This window comes from Podarcis filfolensis (assembly GCF_964270895.1).
Source record: "Podarcis filfolensis genome assembly, chromosome: 7".
Classification (NCBI taxonomy): Eukaryota; Metazoa; Chordata; class Lepidosauria; order Squamata; family Lacertidae; genus Podarcis; species Podarcis filfolensis.
Genome location: NC_139603.1, coordinates 56,099,327 through 56,119,667, shown reverse-complemented (window position 1 = coordinate 56,119,667; position 20,341 = coordinate 56,099,327). Strand labels below are relative to the sequence as shown.

General features: G+C 43.6%; 1 protein-coding gene across 1 annotated transcript; it reads left to right on the top strand.

Annotated features, from left to right (window-relative positions):
- The first annotated feature begins 5,123 nt into the window (after window positions 1-5,123).
- Window positions 5,124-19,817, top strand: GGH (gamma-glutamyl hydrolase). The gene is made up of 9 exons (XM_083623410.1): window positions 5,124-5,844; window positions 8,289-8,403; window positions 8,894-8,944; window positions 10,252-10,336; window positions 10,797-10,935; window positions 14,495-14,601; window positions 14,824-14,914; window positions 15,484-15,621; window positions 16,984-19,817. Exons 1-9 carry the CDS (start codon window positions 5,697-5,699, stop codon window positions 17,103-17,105), a joined length of 996 nt encoding a protein of 331 aa, XP_083479536.1. The 5' UTR covers window positions 5,124-5,696; the 3' UTR covers window positions 17,106-19,817.
- Window positions 19,818-20,341: the final 524 nt, after the last annotated feature.

Here is a 20,341-nt window from a genome sequence, read left to right as displayed (position 1 = left end):
GTCCGATTCCCACCCACCCTCAGCCCATCAGCAGTGCCCAAAAGCAATAGCCCTCTTCTGCTGTTATTCCCCAGCAACTAGTATTCAGAGATATACTGTCTCTGATACTGCAAACTGTTACGAAAAAGGAGCAATGCTGCTGTGTGCTCCAGGTGGCTGGAAAGCCGAACAGGATGTTGATGTTATGGGACGGTACCGTGGGAACAAGGAACAGTCTATTATGTGCACTGAGCACCGGATGTTAGCTCAGAGTGTCACATGACCCTGTACCAGAAGTACATGGGTGGAGTTATTCCCTCTCTGCTATTGCTGTAAAGAGGGTGCAGACATGTTTCCTCTGCACTGCTGGAAAGACAGAAATAAAGGCATGTAAATACATTTCTGTCTGTCTCTCTCCCCTCCCTGGGGATGGGGGAGGAATGGTTGTGTTCTTCTCACGTTGGGAAGGATCGGCCGATAGAGATCTCGCCTTGTCTTGCCGGGAGTCGCTGACGGGGGAGATCAACAAGGAATCAAGCCGGGCACCTGGAGAGTGGCCAATTCCTCTGACTGATTAGGGCTTGAGATTACAACATATGGTAGCAGAAGCTGCTGGTTATCTGATCCATGGGAATCAGCATGAGAGGTGAGAGGTTGATGGATCGTGTGCCATCCTCTGCACCAAGGAAAGAAGATAACGTCTGCATTGCAGCCAGAAGCTGAACGGACGGCTGGACACCAAGAGGGGGTGTTTTCCAAGCATCGGAGCCCCAAAGAGGTATGCTGAATATCGGGCTAAAAGTGTGAATGCAGATTGAGTGATTCTCTGGTTCACAGGAGAGCTGCGTTTGGAAAAACAGCTCTGAGAGAAAGGCTTGCATACCACAAATTCCTGTGGTAGATAAAGAAGAGAGAAGTATGCACAGTTGCTAAGCAACGACGGTCAGTCGGCTTGGAAAGTTACTGACACCTGGGGCTGGCTCAGTCAGAGCAATGGAAAAGCGAAAGTTGTTTTGAATTCGCTTCTTTGCAAGGACAGTGAGACAGCTTGCAGATTGCCTGCCTGAGAGAGGCAGAAAAACAGCTCAAAAGAGCTTTTGGATTTTACTAGCTCGAGGGTGAAGAGCTGAGACTTGGATTCAAAATGGATGCCAAGAAGGGGGGAGCCTTGCCTTACCCGCCTCCCCTGACTAATGACAATTATTCATCTTGGTCTGTAAAGATGAAGGCCCTGCTGCAGAATCAGAGGATTTTTGGGGTGATTGAGAACCCCATCCCTCAAGCACCAACCAGAGGTTGGGAATCACAGAATGTGAAGGCCAGGACGGCTATAATTCTGTGTGTCTCGGATGATCAACTTGTGCATATTCAGGATTTGGAATACGCGCAAGAGATTTGGGAAACGCTGCGTAGAACACATCAGAGGGACGCTGGTTCTTCAGCGTTGCTGTATTTTGAGAAGCTGACCAATCTGAGGCTTGCGCCTGATGGAGATGTTCAAGCGCAGCTGACGGAAATGAAATATCTGCGCCAACAGATGGTGGAACGCAATTTCCGTCTACAGGAGGAAGTGTTTTGCTTCATGATGATTAACAGCTTAAATCGGACTTACAAAACGGTTGCCAGTCAGCTTGGTTCCCTTCCGGCGAACGAATTGACCGCGGAGAGGGTGTCTGCCGTTGTTTTGAATGAACACGACAGGCTTGCTGCACTGGAGGTGAAGGACAGGGGGAGGGAAGAACGGAGTTCTAATTCCCCCACTGATATTGCTACTGGAGAGAATGCTGTAGCTTTGAACGTTGTCCGATGTTACAATTGTGGACAGGCTGGGCATCTTCAGCGGAACTGCAAGAAGCCACGCCAGCCGAAAGGAGCTGAGGGCCGCTCAGCAAAGCCTGAGGCAGCAGGCAAAGGTCATACCAAGTCTTCGGTGAAACCTGCAAAGGCCCTGATGGCGAAAGGAACCACGCCAGATGTTGGACACTCGTTTATAATCGATACGGGCTGTAATTTTCATATGTCCCCACACAAGGCGCTCTTTTCAACGTTTAAGAAGCAAAGCTTCACTGTGGAACAAGCCAACGGTCAGAAGCTGGAAGCGACCGGGATTGGAACTGTGTATCTGAAGAGTCTGAACTTGACTATACACAATGTTTACTTGGTTCCTGAATTGAAGTTCAATCTGCTGAGTGTTTCGCAGATTGCAAAGAAAGGACTGAAACTGTCCTATGATGCTGAGAGCTGCAAGATATTCAAAGATGGAGAGTTGTATCTTTCTGCCAGAGAGAAAGATGGACTGTATTTGTTGGCCTTTGAGCAAAGTGATTACATGGAATGTAATTCTGAGTCTAACATGATTTCTCTTGCAGGTGTGACCAAAACGAGCGCCAAGAAGGTGGCCAGGGTCGACAGAGCATTTCAGCGGGTGTATGCTGATGTGATTGGTCCTCTAGAACCATCTAGAGGCAATGCAAGATTTTATCTTGTGTGTGTGGATCATTTCTCTAACTTTGTCTGGATTTATGTGTTAAAGAGGCCACAGGAAGCCTTGGAAAGGTTTCAGGAGTTTTGTGACAAGGTTAAAGATATGCATGATGCTAATATTGATTGTCTTTTCACAGATGAGAAGCAGATTTTTCTTTTACAGGATTTCCAGAGGTTCCTGCAGAAGGAAGGGATAAGACACAAGGTTGCTGTTTCAGCGGAAGCGTGGAACAGGGGTGTCTGTGTACGGGTGAACAAAGAATTGCAAAAGGGGATGAATGCGCAATTGCTTAGTTCACATCTGCCACATGAGTTCTGGGCGGAGTCACTCATGTCGTATTGTCATGCGTGGGTGAGAAAGGTTTCAAGAGAGTTGGGAAGTTCTCCTTTTGAGAAACTGTTCCAGAAAAAACCTTCTGTTGCCCATTTCAAGGTTTTTGGGTCTCATGTGAGGACAGAAGCTCCAGGTGGAGTAAAGAATGCCAGAGGCATTTTTGTGGGGTATGAAAAGGGTCTCTACAGAGTAATTTTGTCTGAATCTGGTCAGGTGATTCTCACAAAATTTCTAGAGAGTGCTCCTGAACAGGAGAGAGTGATAGTACACACGTTTCCCACAGAGGACGATTCAGATGATGATGATGATTTCACAGAGTACAGTGGTACTGAGAGTGACAGTGATAGCTCAGAGAGCTCAGTTGTCACAGTCATTGAGAGGAAATCTCACTCAATGGATAGACCTTCACAGGTGAAGGATGAACCACTGTTGCTAGTGGAACTGGTTCTCCTAAGAGTCCTGAGGCTGAACCAGTGAGCAGAGAGGATCAGCACCTTTTACGCAGGTCTGAGAGAGTTACAAAGGGTGAACCACCCAAAAGGTACTCAGAAGAGTTTGCTAACTTAGCTGTTGCATGTGTTGCTGTTGTACACAACCGAGGACAGGTTGGAGCTGTGTCTAAGTCAGAGACAAAGACACAACAGAGAGTTGCTAGCCAAGGTAATGCAGATGCACTCATTCCTTGGAAGCCAGACAACCAGAGAGGTACACTGGGGAAACCAGTGGCGGGTAGTTCCAAGGGTGGAACTGAAACAACAGGGGAGTGTTATGTGTATAACAACTGTTTGTTTTCTTCTCTGGATCACGCTTTGCTTGCCGCAACACGCATTGATTCTTTTGGGGGAGGTTGTTACGAAAAAGGAGCAATGCTGCTGTGTGCTCCAGGTGGCTGGAAAGCCGAACAGGATGTTGATGTTATGGGACTGTACCGTGGGAACAAGGAACAGTCTATTATGTGCACTGAGCACCGGATGTTAGCTCAGAGTGTCACATGACCCTGTACCAGAAGTACATGGGTGGAGTTATTCCCTCTCTGCTATTGCTGTAAAGAGGGTGCAGACATGTTTCCTCTGCACTGCTGGAAAGACAGAAATAAAGGCATGTAAATACATTTCTGTCTGTCTCTCTCCCCTCCCTGGGGATGGGGGAGGAATGGTTGTGTTCTTCTCACGTTGGGAAGGATCGGCCGATAGAGATCTCGCCTTGTCTTGCCGGGAGTCGCTGACGGGGGAGATCAACAAGGAATCAAGCCGGGCACCTGGAGAGTGGCCAATTCCTCTAACTGATTAGGGCTTGAGATTACAACACAAACAACATATATCCATTATGACTTGTAGTCAGCAATAACCTTTTCCTCCATGGATTTGTCGAATTCCCCTTTAAAATCATTTAAGTTCATAGGCGGCAACATGCCTTGTAATGAAGAATACACTGTGTGAAGGATGGCTTCCTTCCTGATTCGGTTGCACCAGATGAGCCTGGTTTCTAGCATTATGAACCCCTGCTAGATTTGGTTGCCATTTTCTGAACTTTCTGACTCTACAGTGTATTTTTTTTGAGATGCAACAACTGGAATTCTGCATAGTACTCCCAAGTGTGTTCACCCCATGGATTTGTATAAAGGCAATATAATATTGCCAGCCTTATTTTAAATTTCTTTCATAATGATGCCTAACATGGAATGTACATTTTTCACACCTACCATACAGTGACTTAAAAGTTTTGATCAGCTATGCAACACAACCCCAAGGTCTTTTTCCTGGTCAGTCTCCACCAGCTCAGACCCTATAAGGATACATGTGACTTTTTGCCCCATTGTGTCATTTTACACTTACACTGAGCTTCACTTGGCATTTTATTGCTCATTCACTCAGTTTGGAGTTACCCTTTCGGAGCTCTTTACAGTCCCCATTTTTTACAGTGCTGAGTTAAGCAAACTTGGTTCCCACACCGCTTCCCTTGATCCCATATCATTTATGAACAAGTGAAGAAGCATCAGCTCCAATACAGGTCTAGGTGGATATTACTCCTTATGTCCTTCTATTGGAGGAACAGTCCATGTATGGCTTCTCTCTGTACATTATACAGTAGAAACACAAATCAAACACACTGCTTCCACGGAAAACAGCAGCGCTACTATGTCCTCAAGGAACTATTTCTAAATATGAATAAACGTTGACACACCCAAATGGTGATTATTAAAATTCATCATTCGTTATAGGTGTGCTACACCATTTATGACACAAAGGCCAGTTTGCTAGGCTGTAGTACTAAGCCAAATAAATGTCAAGGAAGTTTGTTGGGCAGAACTGCCCTTTATTCCTACGCGATTTTCTTACTGGCTCCCTAGAAACCTCCCTAGATATCATCGTTATTTGCATGCTGCCTTTCAATAGTTAAAAACCATGCTCGAGGCGGCTTACGACATGGCAATATTTACATAATTACCCAAATGCACTCATAAGAAACCGTATCAAAGCGCCCACAACGAAATCCCACACAAGTTATAACGAGATCTATAAAGAGTAGTATAATATCACGAACAGCAAGATGGACATAAACAAAATAAAATATTGACTCCAACAACCCCACCCGGCCTAAATCTCCCGCGCGCACCGATGCCCACGCAGGCATTTCCAGCAGCTCTTCCTCCTCCGCCTCTTTTTGCGTTGCCGGCAAAGAAGGAACGAGGAAGAAAAGGCGCAGCGGCGAAGAAGCGCGCCTTCTCAGAATGCCACGGCTGCTGAGGACTACATTTCCCAGAATGCCGCGGCCGCCCAGCCGAGATGGGTCCTGATTGGACGGCGTTGCAAAGCCGCTCGGCGCCGGGGCTGAGCGTTCGGCAGAGGCGCGCGCCATAAGACGGGCGTCGCGCGCGGAGCCTGGCTCGGGTCGCCGAATGCTGCGGGCGGACATGGCGAGCTGGGCGGGACTCGGGCGCGCGCTGGGCGCCTGCTGCCTCCTGGGCCTCTTCTGCGGCGCCGCGCTGCCCTTCTCGCTGCACCGCGCGAACGAGAAAGCCATCATCAACGAGAGACCCATCATCGGTGAGTCGTCGCGCTCTGCGTTTGTAAGGCGGGGATCCCCGGGATTCTCCAAAGAGCCAGAGAAAGAGTCCTGTTGCCAGGGAACGTGGACGAGGGGAAGGAGAGAGAGAGAGAGAGAGAGGAAATAAAAGAAATGCAAAAAGTCTCCCCTCCCTCCTTTAGCTCGGTGGGTCGGGCACCTATAAATCGTAGAATTGTAGAGTTGGAAGGGACCAACTAAAGCATGAATAACAGAGCATCCAACTTCTACTTTTAAAAAATAATAATGTTATGCTTGCACTGGGATCACCGAAGGGGATTATTTGTGAGACCAGGTGGCTCTTTCGCACTTGATTCTTATCACCCCAGTTGTTTCAGATGAATCCCGGCTTTTAAAATGCAGTGCTACTTTCCAAGCAAATGACCTAGGTTTGAGTAGGAAGATCCGCAAGGTGCAGCCTTGTCGCAGTTGGTTCGAGATCAATCAGTATTCACCTGTCACTGGCGAGACGGTGCTTCTGGTAGATTAAAACAAGCAAGCAAACATGGCATCTTTCAGGTGTCTGGGGCAACTGTAGCTTCTAGAATACTTTTTTGATTTTTCCTGCCATTTCCAGCGTCTTCATTTCAGGGGGTACAAGAATTCATGTGTACCCGTGGTTGACAGCCTGTTCCTATAGGTATGTTTACTTGGAAGTAAGCAACCCCAGTGAATTCATTAGCAGCAGCTCTTAGAGAAATTGCACAGGGTTATGGTCCTAGTCTTCAAAATATTTCGATTGATGTAATAATGATTTTAGCCTATCTGTGCAAGTAGCGAAAGACAACACATTCACCCAGACATCACCTGTTACTGGGGGAAATGTACCTCTGTAGAAATCTTGAAACAACACTAAAAATGCCATTTATGAAAGAGGCTCACTGTCTTTAATGAGACCTTTATCAATTGGCTGTCCTCCAGATGTTTTGGACTAAGCAAAGTCTGTGTGTTGAAAATCCACCTTTTAGTGACTTTTATTTATTTTGATTTGTGATGGATTGTTGGCAGAGGGTATGTAGCAGATATCCAGAAGATTTGCAGTAAGTAGATTGGTAAGGATTCTGACTCCTCAGTTGTTTTACAAGAGCAACAGATTGACTTTTGCTGAAAAGTAGGAAGCTAATCGGGTGTAAAAGGACTGCGCAAAAGGACTGTGAACTCAGTTCAGTTCTGGTACTTAGAACAAATTCCTGGGCTTAAAATGTTACTGGAGGCACCCTGAACACTCATTCAGAGTCTTCTGTGTCTGACTTTAGGGGCAGATCTTCTCTGTGGTATATATAGGGATTCTAGCAAAAAGCAAAGTAGATCTAACAAACTTAAAGTCTGCTCATCCCTGTTCTATACTCCCTGATGGAAACTATGTCAGTAACAGTGATTTTTGGAGAGAGTGTGACTACCCATAAATTTATAAAGTTCCTCGTTCTAAGGTTTCTGTAAAACACACACACACCACCACCACCACCACCACCACCACCTCCTCCTCCTCATTTTGTTGTTCGATTCCAGAAGGAAGAAGTGCTTGTTCACCACCAAGTTGATGAGCTGGCAACCTGGAATGCTTCAACCTCCCCTCCCCCCAGTTGTGGTGCAATGGGTCTTGTGACATAACTTACTGATATCATGTTCTGCTGTGCCTGGGTTGTGAACTTTCGGAAAGCTGGTTCGAAATTCCTTTTTGAAAAACCATATTTCTGATATAGAGTGTGAGATAGGATACTTGCTGGAGCTTGTCTGTTTTCTGGATCTAAGCATTCAGCTGCGTCCGTCAAATTGTGAAGCACTCAAGGCTCAAAAGTGTATTGTATTTCAACAAGTCAGTTTAAAAAGGATAATGCAGGTACTTTAAAATATGGTGTGAACAATTTGCTTTCATGATAATATAGCAGACCTTTGACTTACAGGCTATTCCATATTTCATATAGAAAGTATTTAAGTGTAGCATGAAATCCATTTGTAGACAGTCATGTCTGATTATCACAGATTTTCAGGGTGTACTTCCTCAAACACGTAGTGAGACATACATGCATTTTTCATGTATGTAATTTATTTATATTGTTTCTATACTGTTTGCTTGTAAAAAACAAAAACAACCCCCCCAAAGGAGTTTACAAAAGGAATCTACTCCTGCTTTCACTTTGCTTTCACATAAATGCTTTCTGAGTATAAAATGAGTAACATGCAAACCAATCTTAAATATAGTTGTGTTTAACACCATCTGAACAAGTGATTGCCCCGCTGCTGCTGCTGCTGCTGCTGGATTGTCATTGTGATGTTATATTGGACACCATGTTCTTTCTTGCATTCAAATATAGATAATATTAAATTAATCATCATACCCCACCTACTGCTAGTTTATCAGCGGCATCTCAGTTTTTCCTGTGACCTTGCTGATGCCTAACTTTTTTCCTCTGGATCTTTCTAGGAATATTAGCACAGGAAACTGACTTTAAAAGCTTCCAAAAATATGGAAGTTCTTACATTGGGGCTTCATATGTGAAGTTTATTGAATCTGCTGGAGCCCGGGTAGTACCAATCAGGTAAGCTTGTGTGAATAATGTGCTCACATGCTGCAGTGCAAAGTAGAAATTTTCTCAGGACAATATTTGCCAGTCTTTAGGGTAGAAGCAGATTAGCACTCTTCAGTATGGGTGCATTTGTGAAGCAATTGCATTGTAGCGGTTCAAGAGTTAGACTAGGACTGGAAAGATCCAGGTTCAAAATTCTACTTAGCCATGAAGTTCACCTGGTGACCAGTCACAACCTGTCACCTTAACCTACTTTGCAAAGTTGTTGTGAAGATTAGGGGAAATGTGTAAGCTGTCTTGAGGTGCTTAGAGGACATAGATGTGACTCATTAATGACACTTTCCAGGAAGTCTGCACTAGGGACTGACTTAACATGAATTTTAATTGTAGCACAGGAAATTGGCGTTAACCTTTTAGTTACTGTACTAAAAACTATTCTAAACTGATGCAGGGAAGCTATACATTTCTAATGCAACTTTTCATTTCATTTTAATTCCTCCAGACTGAATCGTTCAGATGAAGAATATGATAAGATTTTCAATTCTATCAATGGGTAAGCGTCCTAATGAACATCTGTTTTGTTGCTACTGGTAGTAAAAGTGAAGAGCAGCAAAGTGGAAGGAAGGCAACTGAGACAATATCAGAGACTCAGGTTCCAATTTCTATCAGGCCTTGAATCTCATTGGGTGTCTGTTGCTCAACAGTTTACCTTGAAAGGCCGTTGGGAAGATGATAAGGTTTGTAAAGTACATTGCCATATGCAAAGTGTTACAGAAGTTAATAGATAATGAAAAAGATGTCACAGTAATAGTGTACAGATAATAGTGTCTGTAATGGCGGCTTTTTTGTGCTCTACTTGGTGATAATTCTGTGTATTCTATAACCTGAGTATGCAGTTCCTAGCATTTCCTAGCAGAAATGTGGGGCTGTCAGTACCAGAATAAGAGACCAGCTGAAATGAAAACAAACAGAACAAATCTTTATTGTGGCAGGCATAGCATATACATTTAACATTGGTTTCTTGTCAAAAGGCGTATTAAACAGAATCCTGGGTGATATTTCCTCTAGTGAAAAGTGCATATTTGCCTACATATTCCACACAAATTTATTTGAGCTGATTTGGCATTCACAGCTGCTAGCCACTTGATTTTTATTTTTTATTTACACAATTTCCAACCCACCTTTCATCATCGGTGATCTCATGACAGGTAACAACCATTTGAAAAACAAATGTGGTTATGGAAAAATGCTCATGCAATATTGGAGTTCGCATCACCGTGGTGTAAACCACTGAGCCTAGGGCTTGCTGGTCAGAAGGTTGGCGGTGCAAATCCCCACAGTGGGGTGAGCTCCCCTTGCTCGGTCCCAGCTCCTGCCAACCTAGCATTTCGAAAGCACATCAAAGTGCAAGTAGATAAATAGGTACCGCTCTGGCAGAAAGGTAAACGGTGTTTCCGTGCGCTGCTCTGGTTTCGGCAGAAGCAGCTTAGTCATGCTGGCCACTTGGCCAGGAAAAACTGTCTGTGGACAAACGTTGACTCCCTCTGCCAGTAAAGCAAGATGAGCGCCGCAACCCCAGAGTCGTTCGCGACTGGACTTAACTGTCAGGGGTCCTTTACCTTTACTACTTGGAAATTGAGGTTTTTATTTCCAACTACTATCTTCCTGCTCCTCCCACCGTGTTCCATGATGACTGTCTGAACAACCCTTCCTTATAGTACTTGAGTATGTCACTTTTTCTTTAAAGATTGTATTGCAGATCCTTCTGTGATTACAATCCAGGTTTATCCATGTTACCTTTGTGTGACCAATTGGCAGTTCATTGCTGCTGATGAAAGTGTTGTCATTTTGTTTGCTTAGGATTCTCTATCCCGGAGGTGGTGTTAGCCTTGAGACTTCTGAATTTGCCAAAGTTGCAAAGATATTCTACAATAAAGCACTAGAGGTAAATATTGGAGCATGCCAGTGTTTCTGCATTGGGGTGTTGGCAATGTTGAGGAATGACAGTTGTTGGTGCCTCTTATTTTCACACCTTTCTAGCTGGCATGTGGGCAGTCATACAACTCTGCCTTATCTTTATGTGCATGATTTTGGGACTAGGCTGTAAGATGTAAATAGACTCATCTAGGGTCATCTAGTCCAACCCCCTGCAATGCAGGAATCTTTTGCCCAACGTGGGCTTGAACCCACAACCTTGAGATTAAGAGCCTCATGCTCTACCAACTGAGCTGCCCCAGTTTCTATCCTGGTGATGTATGGGGAGTCCCCAACCTCTTTGAGACCTGGGGGGCACATTAGGAAATCTAAGGAACTATCCTCCTATCTTCCTAGGTAGTTAAATAATGGGGAATATAAATGTCTAGGATCTGTAGCTATTGATTTCTCCCCCTTATTGTTGTTTCCAGGCTAATGATAGAGGGGACTATTTTCCTGTATGGGGGACATGCCTGGGACACCAGCTGCTTAGCGTCCTCACTTGCGGGGAAGACCTGCTCACCTGGACTAATACGGATGGCTTTGCATTGCCGCTGAACTTTACTCCAGGTAAAAACTCGAGAGTTTCAGTTCACAGAAGACTTATGACGGGGGTGGGGGGCGGTGATAATAAATTCTGCAAGTCAAAGTGAAATAATGATTTTGAGAATGCATTGAGCTTTGAGGTCCTGGAGATGTTTAGTCTTCTATCTCATAAGTTTGAGAGGCCTGATACTGTGCTGCGCTGGAGATCAATAGTAGAATACAGGGTCTGGTGAAAGAGTCCCTTCTTTGGTATTGTAGTCTGGCTCCATGAACTCTGCTGGAACAGACTGTTGCTGTTGGTTCAGCTGTGCTGTATAATGAGTTTTAGGGGACTGTAAGAAAAGGATAGGAAAAGGGTCGAGAACTTGTGGCCTTCTGGATGTTGCTGAACTACAGCTCCCATAATATGTGGCTGTTAGACATGCTGTCTGGGGCTGGTGGGAGTTTGACAGCACTTGAAAGGCCACAAGTTCTCCACTGCTGGGATGGAGCCACTGATGGTCCCAACGCCAGAGTAATGGCTCTGTCTCCTTAGAGCTAATGATGACACTTGCTAGCTGTTTAGAGCAGCAGTGGAAATTAAGAGTTTCATAATGTGTGGGATGCTGTTACTTCTTGAGCCTCTGTTTGAAAATTACAGTGAACTGGGAGGGGAGGACTCTTTATCTGGAATGCTACAGATCAGACCTGTATCTGGTTATAAGCAAAATGTCCAAATATTTAATTTTTCACATGGCAGCACCACTTTTGTTAGCACTGACCTATGATGTTACATAGCAGGTGGATCGTCTTCCTTCAAAGCAGGAAGTCAGCAATCATTGTGCAAAGCAGGAAATCAGCAGTCAGTGAGGGTTTTTCCAGAACATTTTTGGTATGGTTAAACCCATGGTTCCTACATGCTGACCACAAAAGGAACGCCCTTAAGCTCTTGCATTTTAAGGAAGGAATATTGCTTTTTTCTAACCTTCACATTGCAACTCCCCTCCCCCCCCCACTGAAAAGTGGTGCTTCTATTACAGTTCTGAGCATTGCAAAGCGCAAGGGAACACGCGGGCGCAAGTGTTGTGGACAGTGCCTGTAATGCTGTCAGTGATTAGAGGAATGATTATGAATTTCTGAAAAGCCTTACTGTTTTTAATTGCCTTAAACAACTACATTTAGATGCTGAGCATTCCCCACCATTTTTTCAGCCTGTGTTTATTTGAAGCCTGAGTGGTGGTTCTCCTCTGTCCTGGAGCCAAGTAGGATACCCCTTCCTGCCCCTGCTACTAAAATAAACACAGCTCTTTCCTTGCAGCACTGCACCATGGTTAACCCACCTCCATTAATTGCAAATGGGATACAGTGTGGCTGATGCTGGATTGCACTAATGTGTTAATAAGGAAATGGCTACTGGCCCTGATGGCTATATGCTGTGCCACCTCCAGGTTCTGAATTCCTCTGAATTCCTGTTCCTGGGGAACAATAGCGGGAGAGCTGCTGCCCTCAATGCCCTGCTTGTGGGATTCCCAGAGGCATCTGATTGGCCAATGCAGGAAAACAAGCTGGGCTGATGTTCTTAGATAAGAGTCTGTGTCATTGAAAGGTCCTAAGCCAAATCCTGGTGTGGCTCTTCTTCCAGCAATTAATAGGTGGCTTGTCATCTTGTTGAGTTAATCCTGAATCTATGCGTCATAATGCATTCCATTAAAGTGAATACGACCCAGAATATGACTCTGAATACATTATTTAGCAGATTGGGTAGCATTTGCTTTGTATTAAACCCAAAACAAGGGATGCTTGCCCTGAACCACTGGCACAAAGGAGGACTCATGGGAGTGGCTGGGTGCAGGTGTACCAAAGGACGATGCCAAAAATGCTGGAGTGATCAGTTTTCTAGTGCTTTATTAGAGAAGGTGTAGACTTACAGCAAATCAGCCTGCCAGTTCTCCTAGCCTTTGCCAGATGCAGGACGGATTCTGCAGCAAGGAGATGACTTGTCTGTGCCCAAGCAAACATTCATAATTTATAAACAAAGCAGCATACGTCCCTTTTCCTACGACTTCCACTGCTTCACCTGCCCAGGTGAGGGCAAAAATGGCAAATGCCCAAACCTTACAGACAGCTCCCCGTTCTGGGCTCAGAGCCCAGCACCCCAGGCCTACAGATGAGGATAACATCTAGCTTATATCAAAGCAAATGAATATAAACATATAGAGTCAAACCTCCGTTGTCAAATGTAATCCGTTCCGGAAGCACGTTCAGCTTCTGAAATGTTTGACAACCGAGGTGCGGCTTCCATTTGGTTGCAGGAGCTTCCTGAACTCAAGCAGAAGCTGCGTCAGATGTTCGGTTTCTGAAATTGTTCAAAAACCGGAGCATTTACTTCCGGGTTTTCGGCATTCGGGAGCTGTAACATTCCAAAACAGAGGTGTTTGGGATCCGAGGTTTGACTATATGAACTTGTTGCCGCAACAACAGCCAATTAATTGTGGTGTTATCTTGACTATCAAGATGGAGTTAGCAAAGTTTCTGGAACAATTCACCTTTGGTTCAACACAATGCTTACAGAGTTTTTTCATGAAGTTTGTTTTATGTTTTACACTTAGATAAAGGATTCTATGTAATGGGGAGGGAGAGTTGAAAATAATATCAAAATATTTCACATCTGGGAACCAATGTACCACTTTGGTTCCAGACAGTACATGGGTAGACAAGTATAAAAAGCCCAGGACACAAATTTTCATGGCCCTCTAGCTAGCGGCTATGGTGGCTCATTTAACAAAAGCAATGTATTTTGCATTAACTCTGGATGTTTACTTGATACTGTCCAAACTAAGCCTCCTAGAGCAAAATATGTTGTGGAATTTTTTCTCAATATTGATCCAGAGTAGATTCCAGTTTATAGTCAGCAGAGTAAAAACTTAAACATGTTGCAGGATTCCTAAAAAATAGACCAGAGGCAATTAATATTTCATCCAACAGAACTTTCCTGCTACTGAAGGCAAATGAGCATAATGGTCACAAATCCAATACATTCAGGATTGGCACTGTCCATAAGAAATCCAGTTGCGGCAGACTTAACTTAAACTTACAATAACTCTATACAGAACACCACACCAGGAAAAGAGAAAGAAAGAGAAAAGCAAAACCCATGCTTCCCTCTGGCCTATTTTTATAGTCAGCTTGACCTTGATGGAAGAGATAACAGAAGCAGTTTAAGCCAGCTGTACTCAGCGTCTCTGAAGGAACGTCATGAACCTTCTGTTTGTTTCTTTCACACAGAAGCTTCCAGGACCCTCTTGAATTAAGTAGAATAGGAAAATCACATCAATACTTTCTGCACTAAGAAATGCAGACTGACAAAATAAACACCACTATCATAGAACCATAGAATTGTAGAGTTGGAAGGTACCCCCTAAGGATACCAATGTGGTACCTGCTGTTGACTGTTGTGTGTATCTGTGTGTGTGTGTGTCATTTGACATCAATTCAGTTTTTCTAAGCGCTACCTGAGCTCTTGCAGATCAGGCATGCCTTAAACAAGTGGGCAGGCTGCAGATAGTAATATTAACTCTTCTTGCCTTTTTTTTTTTGGTATAAGATGCCAAAAACAGCGGAATATTCCAGGATTTTCCTGCTGATTTGTTGCAACTGATGGCTTCTGAACCCTTGACATCAAACTTCCACTTCTGGAGCCTTTCTCTGCAGGTACTTCTAAAGTTTGCATGTAAAACATTAATTTAAAATATACCAAACTGCCTTCTACAGCTATGACCTCACAAAGCAACATGCTAAGGTGTGAGAGATAAGGTGTAAATAGTAACAGCAGGACAGATGCACATGTTAATAGGAGAGGGATTAGTAGAAGGATAAAAGTGCCCCATCTAAAAGAATATTTTGTAATATAAATAAAAAACCTTTCTCTTACAGAATTTTACAAATAATGAGAAGTTGCGCAACTTCTATAAGATCTTAACAACTAATGTTCATAACAACGTGGACTTCATATCTACCATGGAAGGTAATGTAAATCAGAAGTGCAGAAGCCTTTTCTGCTGAGGGCAGCATTCCTGGGGGCGGGGGGCTGCATGCTCCTCCCTCCTAGCCCAGTGAGTTGCTGGGGTGTGTCTATGTGTGTGACATGTTACTCTTGCCAGAGATCTGAACCAGTGGGTTACAAAGGACTTTCCTTCTCCTTCTCCTCCTTTCATTGCTCCATCAGTTCTACCCTTCCACCCCTCTTCTCTCCCTCTGGGCCTGAATATTGCCTCTGCCAAACTCACTGAGTGGCTAGCCATTCTGTCTCAGGGCCCCCACCTGCAAAATGGAGGTAATAGCCCTGACCTACCTTGGAGTTTGTAAGGTTGTTGGTCGGCATCCATCTGTCTTGGGAAGCATGTAAGGATAATGTCCATGAAGTGTTTTGGACGCAACCCAAGCTCTATTTAAATGCTTGTTGTTAATGGTAATATTTTGTGTGAAATTCCTTTATAATCTTGGTTAGAACTATAAATCCTGCATTCAAACTTTTAAGAGAAACTTCTTGTCTTATGTGCATGAGTTGATGGAAACCAATTGGTTATTTTCTAGCTCACAGATACCCTGTGTATGGCGTCCAGTGGCATCCAGAAAAAAACCCATATGAATGGAAGAACTCAACAGGCATTCCACATTCCCAGGCAGCTGTAAAAGTCACATACTACATTGCTGACTTCTTAGTCAGTGAAGGTATTAAAAGTTTGTAGATGGCAGTTGTGAAATTTCACCTGAAAGGAGAAACGCTTGTATGTTGAGAGGCAGCTTTTTCTTGCAGCTAAACTGTGAAAATATAAATTGGAATAGTTGGTGGCAGTGCAACCACATATTCTGATTAAAGAAAAATTAGACGAAAGTGCCAGCTTTTATCCACGCAATGCGGAGGACAATATTAGAGTCGTATCCCACGAAGTCCTGTTCTCCACTTGCTTGCTGGACTTTCTCCTCCCTCTACCTGGTCAGGGGAACCCCAGATCAGCTTAGGCAGAGTGGGGAGGGTTGAGAGAGTGAGCAGGTAAGTTGGTGTCCTTGCAGCAACAGAACTTCACTGAATGCAGTCCTTAATGTTTTGATCTTAACCATTGAGCAGAGAGACCTAGTCAAAGGAGCTGTAGAATTTTTGAGATTAGTAGTAAAGTAAGGCAGGCATCTTCTAGGGTTGTCTTGTTCTTGACATGCTGGTTTTACACCATCCCCAGTCAAGCTTGCTTGGTGCCATCCTTACCATCTCTTTCTTTTAATTACCCAGGCCTTTTTATACAACTTGAGTGTTTACAGTGCCTCTTAGCATTTACGATTTGTGTTTTACTATATATAGGCCAGAAAAAGAACAAAAAATTAATGCCGCTTTCATTGCTTTGAATTATGTTTTACTTTTCCAACTTTTGAGAGCTACCCACAGAACATAAGTTATAGGGTGACCGTTCAAGTTAATAAATACCAAAAAAATTGGTCTGGATGGCTGGTTATTGGAAGCTGCAGTACTCAGACTGCTTGTTCCATCCCAATATCATTGGTGTCAAGAGGACTACACTAGCGTAGGGTTGCCATAGATCCAGGATTTCCAGACATATCCGAGATTCGTCCATTTGAAAAGAGCGTCAGGGCGGAATTTCTGAAAATTGGTAAAAATGTCTGGGAAAAACTGGACATATGGCAGTAGTATGTCCTCTTGACACAAATGATATTGGGATTTATTTATTTTTTGCAAAATTCAACTATTGTCTTGTGGCTTCCTAACATCTTGCTCTAGTTTCTTAAGGTTGATTTCAGCAGAACATACATCCTATGTGCATTTGTGTAGCAGAATGTTCTTTTAAAAAAAAAAAGTATTAGTGCCTAAAAGTGGGAGGGGGGATTTTTTGTTGTCTTCTAATAGAGAGGGAGCCCTGTGTGTGGCTGGTACTTCCCGCAAGTGCCTCTGAGGAGACCATTAATTCCCTGTGTGACCCAAGTCTTACATTTAGTCTAGGATTGCTAAAGTGCATTTTACAAAATTTGTTCTTTCACAATTGATAACATAGACGTAATCCTTATTTCTCCAATGTTTTGCAGCCCGGAAGAGCAACCACCGTTTTGCCAACAAAAGTGAGGAGACCAACGCACTGATCTATAATTTTAACCCCGTTTTCACAGGGCCATTTTCCTCCTTTGATCAAGCTTATTTCTTTGATTAAATTTCCAGCCAGAAATAGGGGAGAGGCGGTCTTAGAAATGATGTAGCTGTGGCATCTTTCGGAATTAAACACACACAGTGAATTACGAAGAGCCAAGATGACAAGACTGCTTACAAGCTCCTTCTGAATTAATTTTTCCAGTCCTCTGTTGAATTGCACTTTTTTTGTTCTGCTGTGGCACAATCAGCCGACAAGAACCCCTTTGAAAACCCCATTGAAGTCCATGTGTCTCAAATTAGTAATTCAGTGTGAGGACAACAGTTGCAACCCTTACACAAGTTTTGTGAAACTTGTTAGGACTCTATCCCACCTTTCAGACACCATGAAACTCAAGACGCTTTTCCTCACCTTATGTACGGCATTGCTGCGCGGTAAATGCTCTAAGCTTGTTTGCAGACAGGTCTTGTAATTGTAACTGCTAGCACTTTTTAATCCACATGACAGAGAAATGTTAAGTCCTCTTTTTGTGCACCAGTGTGAATTTTAAAACCTTACTTATTTGAAAATATTGAAGATGCCAGTCTTCATGTGACTTGAAGCAAATGAATGTTCATCTATGATCAGAGAATCTATTTCTGTTCATATTAAACTGTATTATTACTGGTTTGATATAAACATGTGCAGATAATCAAACTTTTGATAAAGGACAGGATTCCCCTTGAAAGTACATAAAGGATTCCTGTTTGTCTTTCCTTTTCCCCCGGCTCCCCAAATTCAGCATAGACTAATCTCCTGCGGTTTCTTCCTTTACTTTCTCTTTGTGCTTTAAATCATGCTGCTTTTCCAGGTCTGGATCAGACACTCTCACCCACGCCACTGATCAAGATTCCTCCTTCTCTCCTGTTTCCCTTCTTAAGGTCTACTTGAGGAAACAATCCGAATGTTCGCTGAAAAAAAGTTATCCTTTTTTAAAAAACACATGTTTTATTTCCTGCTCTTCAGAGAACTTGAGCCTTGGGGTTCCCACTGAACAGGTCCCTGCCACATTCATTTAAAGGATTTTTATACAACCTTTGATGTAGCATTCCAAGCCAGTGTATGACAAAAAAGTAACAACAACTTAATACATTAAAACAGCAATAAGAAAAACTACAGGACAATAAAAATACAGCAGCAATTCAGAGCAAATTGAAACCAGAACTCCATCCTCTGGGATTAAACACCAGTAAAAGTTTAAATTTAAAATACCTCACAATTCCTCTGCACACTGGGACATAGCTTCACCACTGCTGTAGAGGCCCTTAACGCCCAGCCTTGTTTGTATTATTGTGGCCGCCCTTCTATGTGCCACTTCTACCCAACTGCTTCCTTACAAAGTGGGTCCTGTGCTGCCTCTCCAACCTGAATGTGATGGGATCTATGTCAGTTCTGCGTAGTCTAGGCACTGGTGCTAAGTAAAACTGCCTAAGTTGATGTAATCCTCCATACGTCTACTCAAAAGTTAGCACTGTTGAGTTCACTGAGGCCTACTTTCAGCTAACTGAGAACAGCCTTTAATACAATGGGATTAGTTATATTAATACTTGATCGGATAAAAGGTGGCACCTGCCCTATAAGATTTCTTTTTGTTACAAACATTGTTTTTGTTACAAAAGCCTGCAGGTGGTTGGTAACAGTTTTGAAGTCACACAGGGAATACCTCATCTAAGATGGTGATGTGTGACATTGAGACCTAAGAGTCTTCTGCAGAGCAGTTGGGTTTGTTCACATAGAAATGCATGCAGATTTGACTGAATGACAGGTGTCTCTTGCTTGGATGGCAGCTCAGGTGCTATTAGCTGTAATTTGTACACTTCAGTCGACTGTATATTTATATTAAGCATTGTGATTAAACATTCCAAGATGAAGTAATATCAGAGATAGGATTTTCATATACCAGAAGCAATTTGCCAGTTTGAAAGCCTGAATTCTTGCCTGAAACGCGCATAGACATTCTGCTCCCTGCATCGTCTTGAGCCCCATTTTGCTGAAAAGTCTGATGCAAGCCATTTTGTTCTTGGTGATTGTTGGGCCTCTGCACTAGATCCAAATGGCCACAAGAGCATGTGTTTCCCTTCATAGCCTGTGTGAAGGGGAAGCTCTGTGCTTTAATGAGGCCCATTTTTTAGCCTTCTCCGTAACAATGTGGCAGACATATGCACATACTTACAACCTTTGGGCTTTGGGATGTTCAACCAGAAGTGAATTCCAGATGAGCCTTTACCAGTCATAGGACTATTTATTTCTCTCTTTGATCATGTTTTATCATTGCACTTTTCCTATACCTGTTTGCCTTTAGAATGCTTAAATGATAATATACACATAGGCTGGGCTCAAAATTGAACCTAATGTAAAATAAAAAATGAATGTGGATATATTTGTCTTTTTAAAAAACCCTGTTAAATACAGTGGTACCTCGGGTTAAGTACTTAATTCGTTCCGGAGGTCCATTCTTAACCTGAAACTGTTCTTAACCTGAAGCACCACTTTAGCTAATGGGGCCTCCTGCTGCTGCCGTGCTGCCGGAGCACAATTTCTGTTCACATCCTGAAGCAAAGTTCTTAACCCGAGGTACTATTTCTGGGTTAGCGGAATCTGTAACCTGAAGCGTATGTAACCCGAGGTACCACTGTAGTGAGATTAAACTATCCACTTGAAACCAAGCAGGTGCCCTTCTTACTTGCTATTCAAACCCTTCCTGCTGTTGAATAAAGGAAAATACCACAGACTCAATAGTGCTTGCTGGTAGTAATTCATGTCAAGCATTTTTACCATATAGACAATTTTCACTATGAAAGGGATGGAAGATGGGGAGGGCAGGGGTTGCCAGCTTCCTCTCAAACCTTCAAGAATGGCATTTATCACTGCACTGAGAGCTACTTATCTTTAAAAATATATATTAGAGTATCTTTTCTTGGGTAGCAACAGCTCCTCTAACTAGGTCTATATTAGTGGGGAGCTACACTGCTTCCAGGGGACGCGGGTGGCGCTGTGGGTTAAACCACAGAGCCTAGGGCTTGCTAATCAGAAGGCCAGCAGTTCGAATCCCCGTGACGGGGTGAGCCGGGGTGAGCTCTCGTTGCTCGGTCCCTCCTTCTGCCAACCTAGCAGTTCGAAAGCACGTCAAAGTGCAAGTAGATAAATAGGTACCGCTCCAGCGGGAAGGTAAACGGCGTTTCCGTGCACTGCTCTGGTTCGCCAGTAGCGGCTTAGTCATGCTGGCCACATGACCCGGAAGCTGTATCCCTCGGCCAATA

Excerpts from the sequence above, each read along its gene's own strand:
- GGH (XM_083623410.1), top strand. The coding sequence starts at position 5,697 with ATGCTGCGGGCGGACATGGCGAGCTGGGCGGGACTCGGGCGCGCGCTG. Across the intron at positions 8,404-8,893 it reads GCCCGGGTAGTACCAATCAG|ACTGAATCGTTCAGATGAAG; the intron begins GTAAGCTTGTGT and ends TAATTCCTCCAG. Across the intron at positions 8,945-10,251 it reads ATTTTCAATTCTATCAATGG|GATTCTCTATCCCGGAGGTG; the intron begins GTAAGCGTCCTA and ends TTGTTTGCTTAG.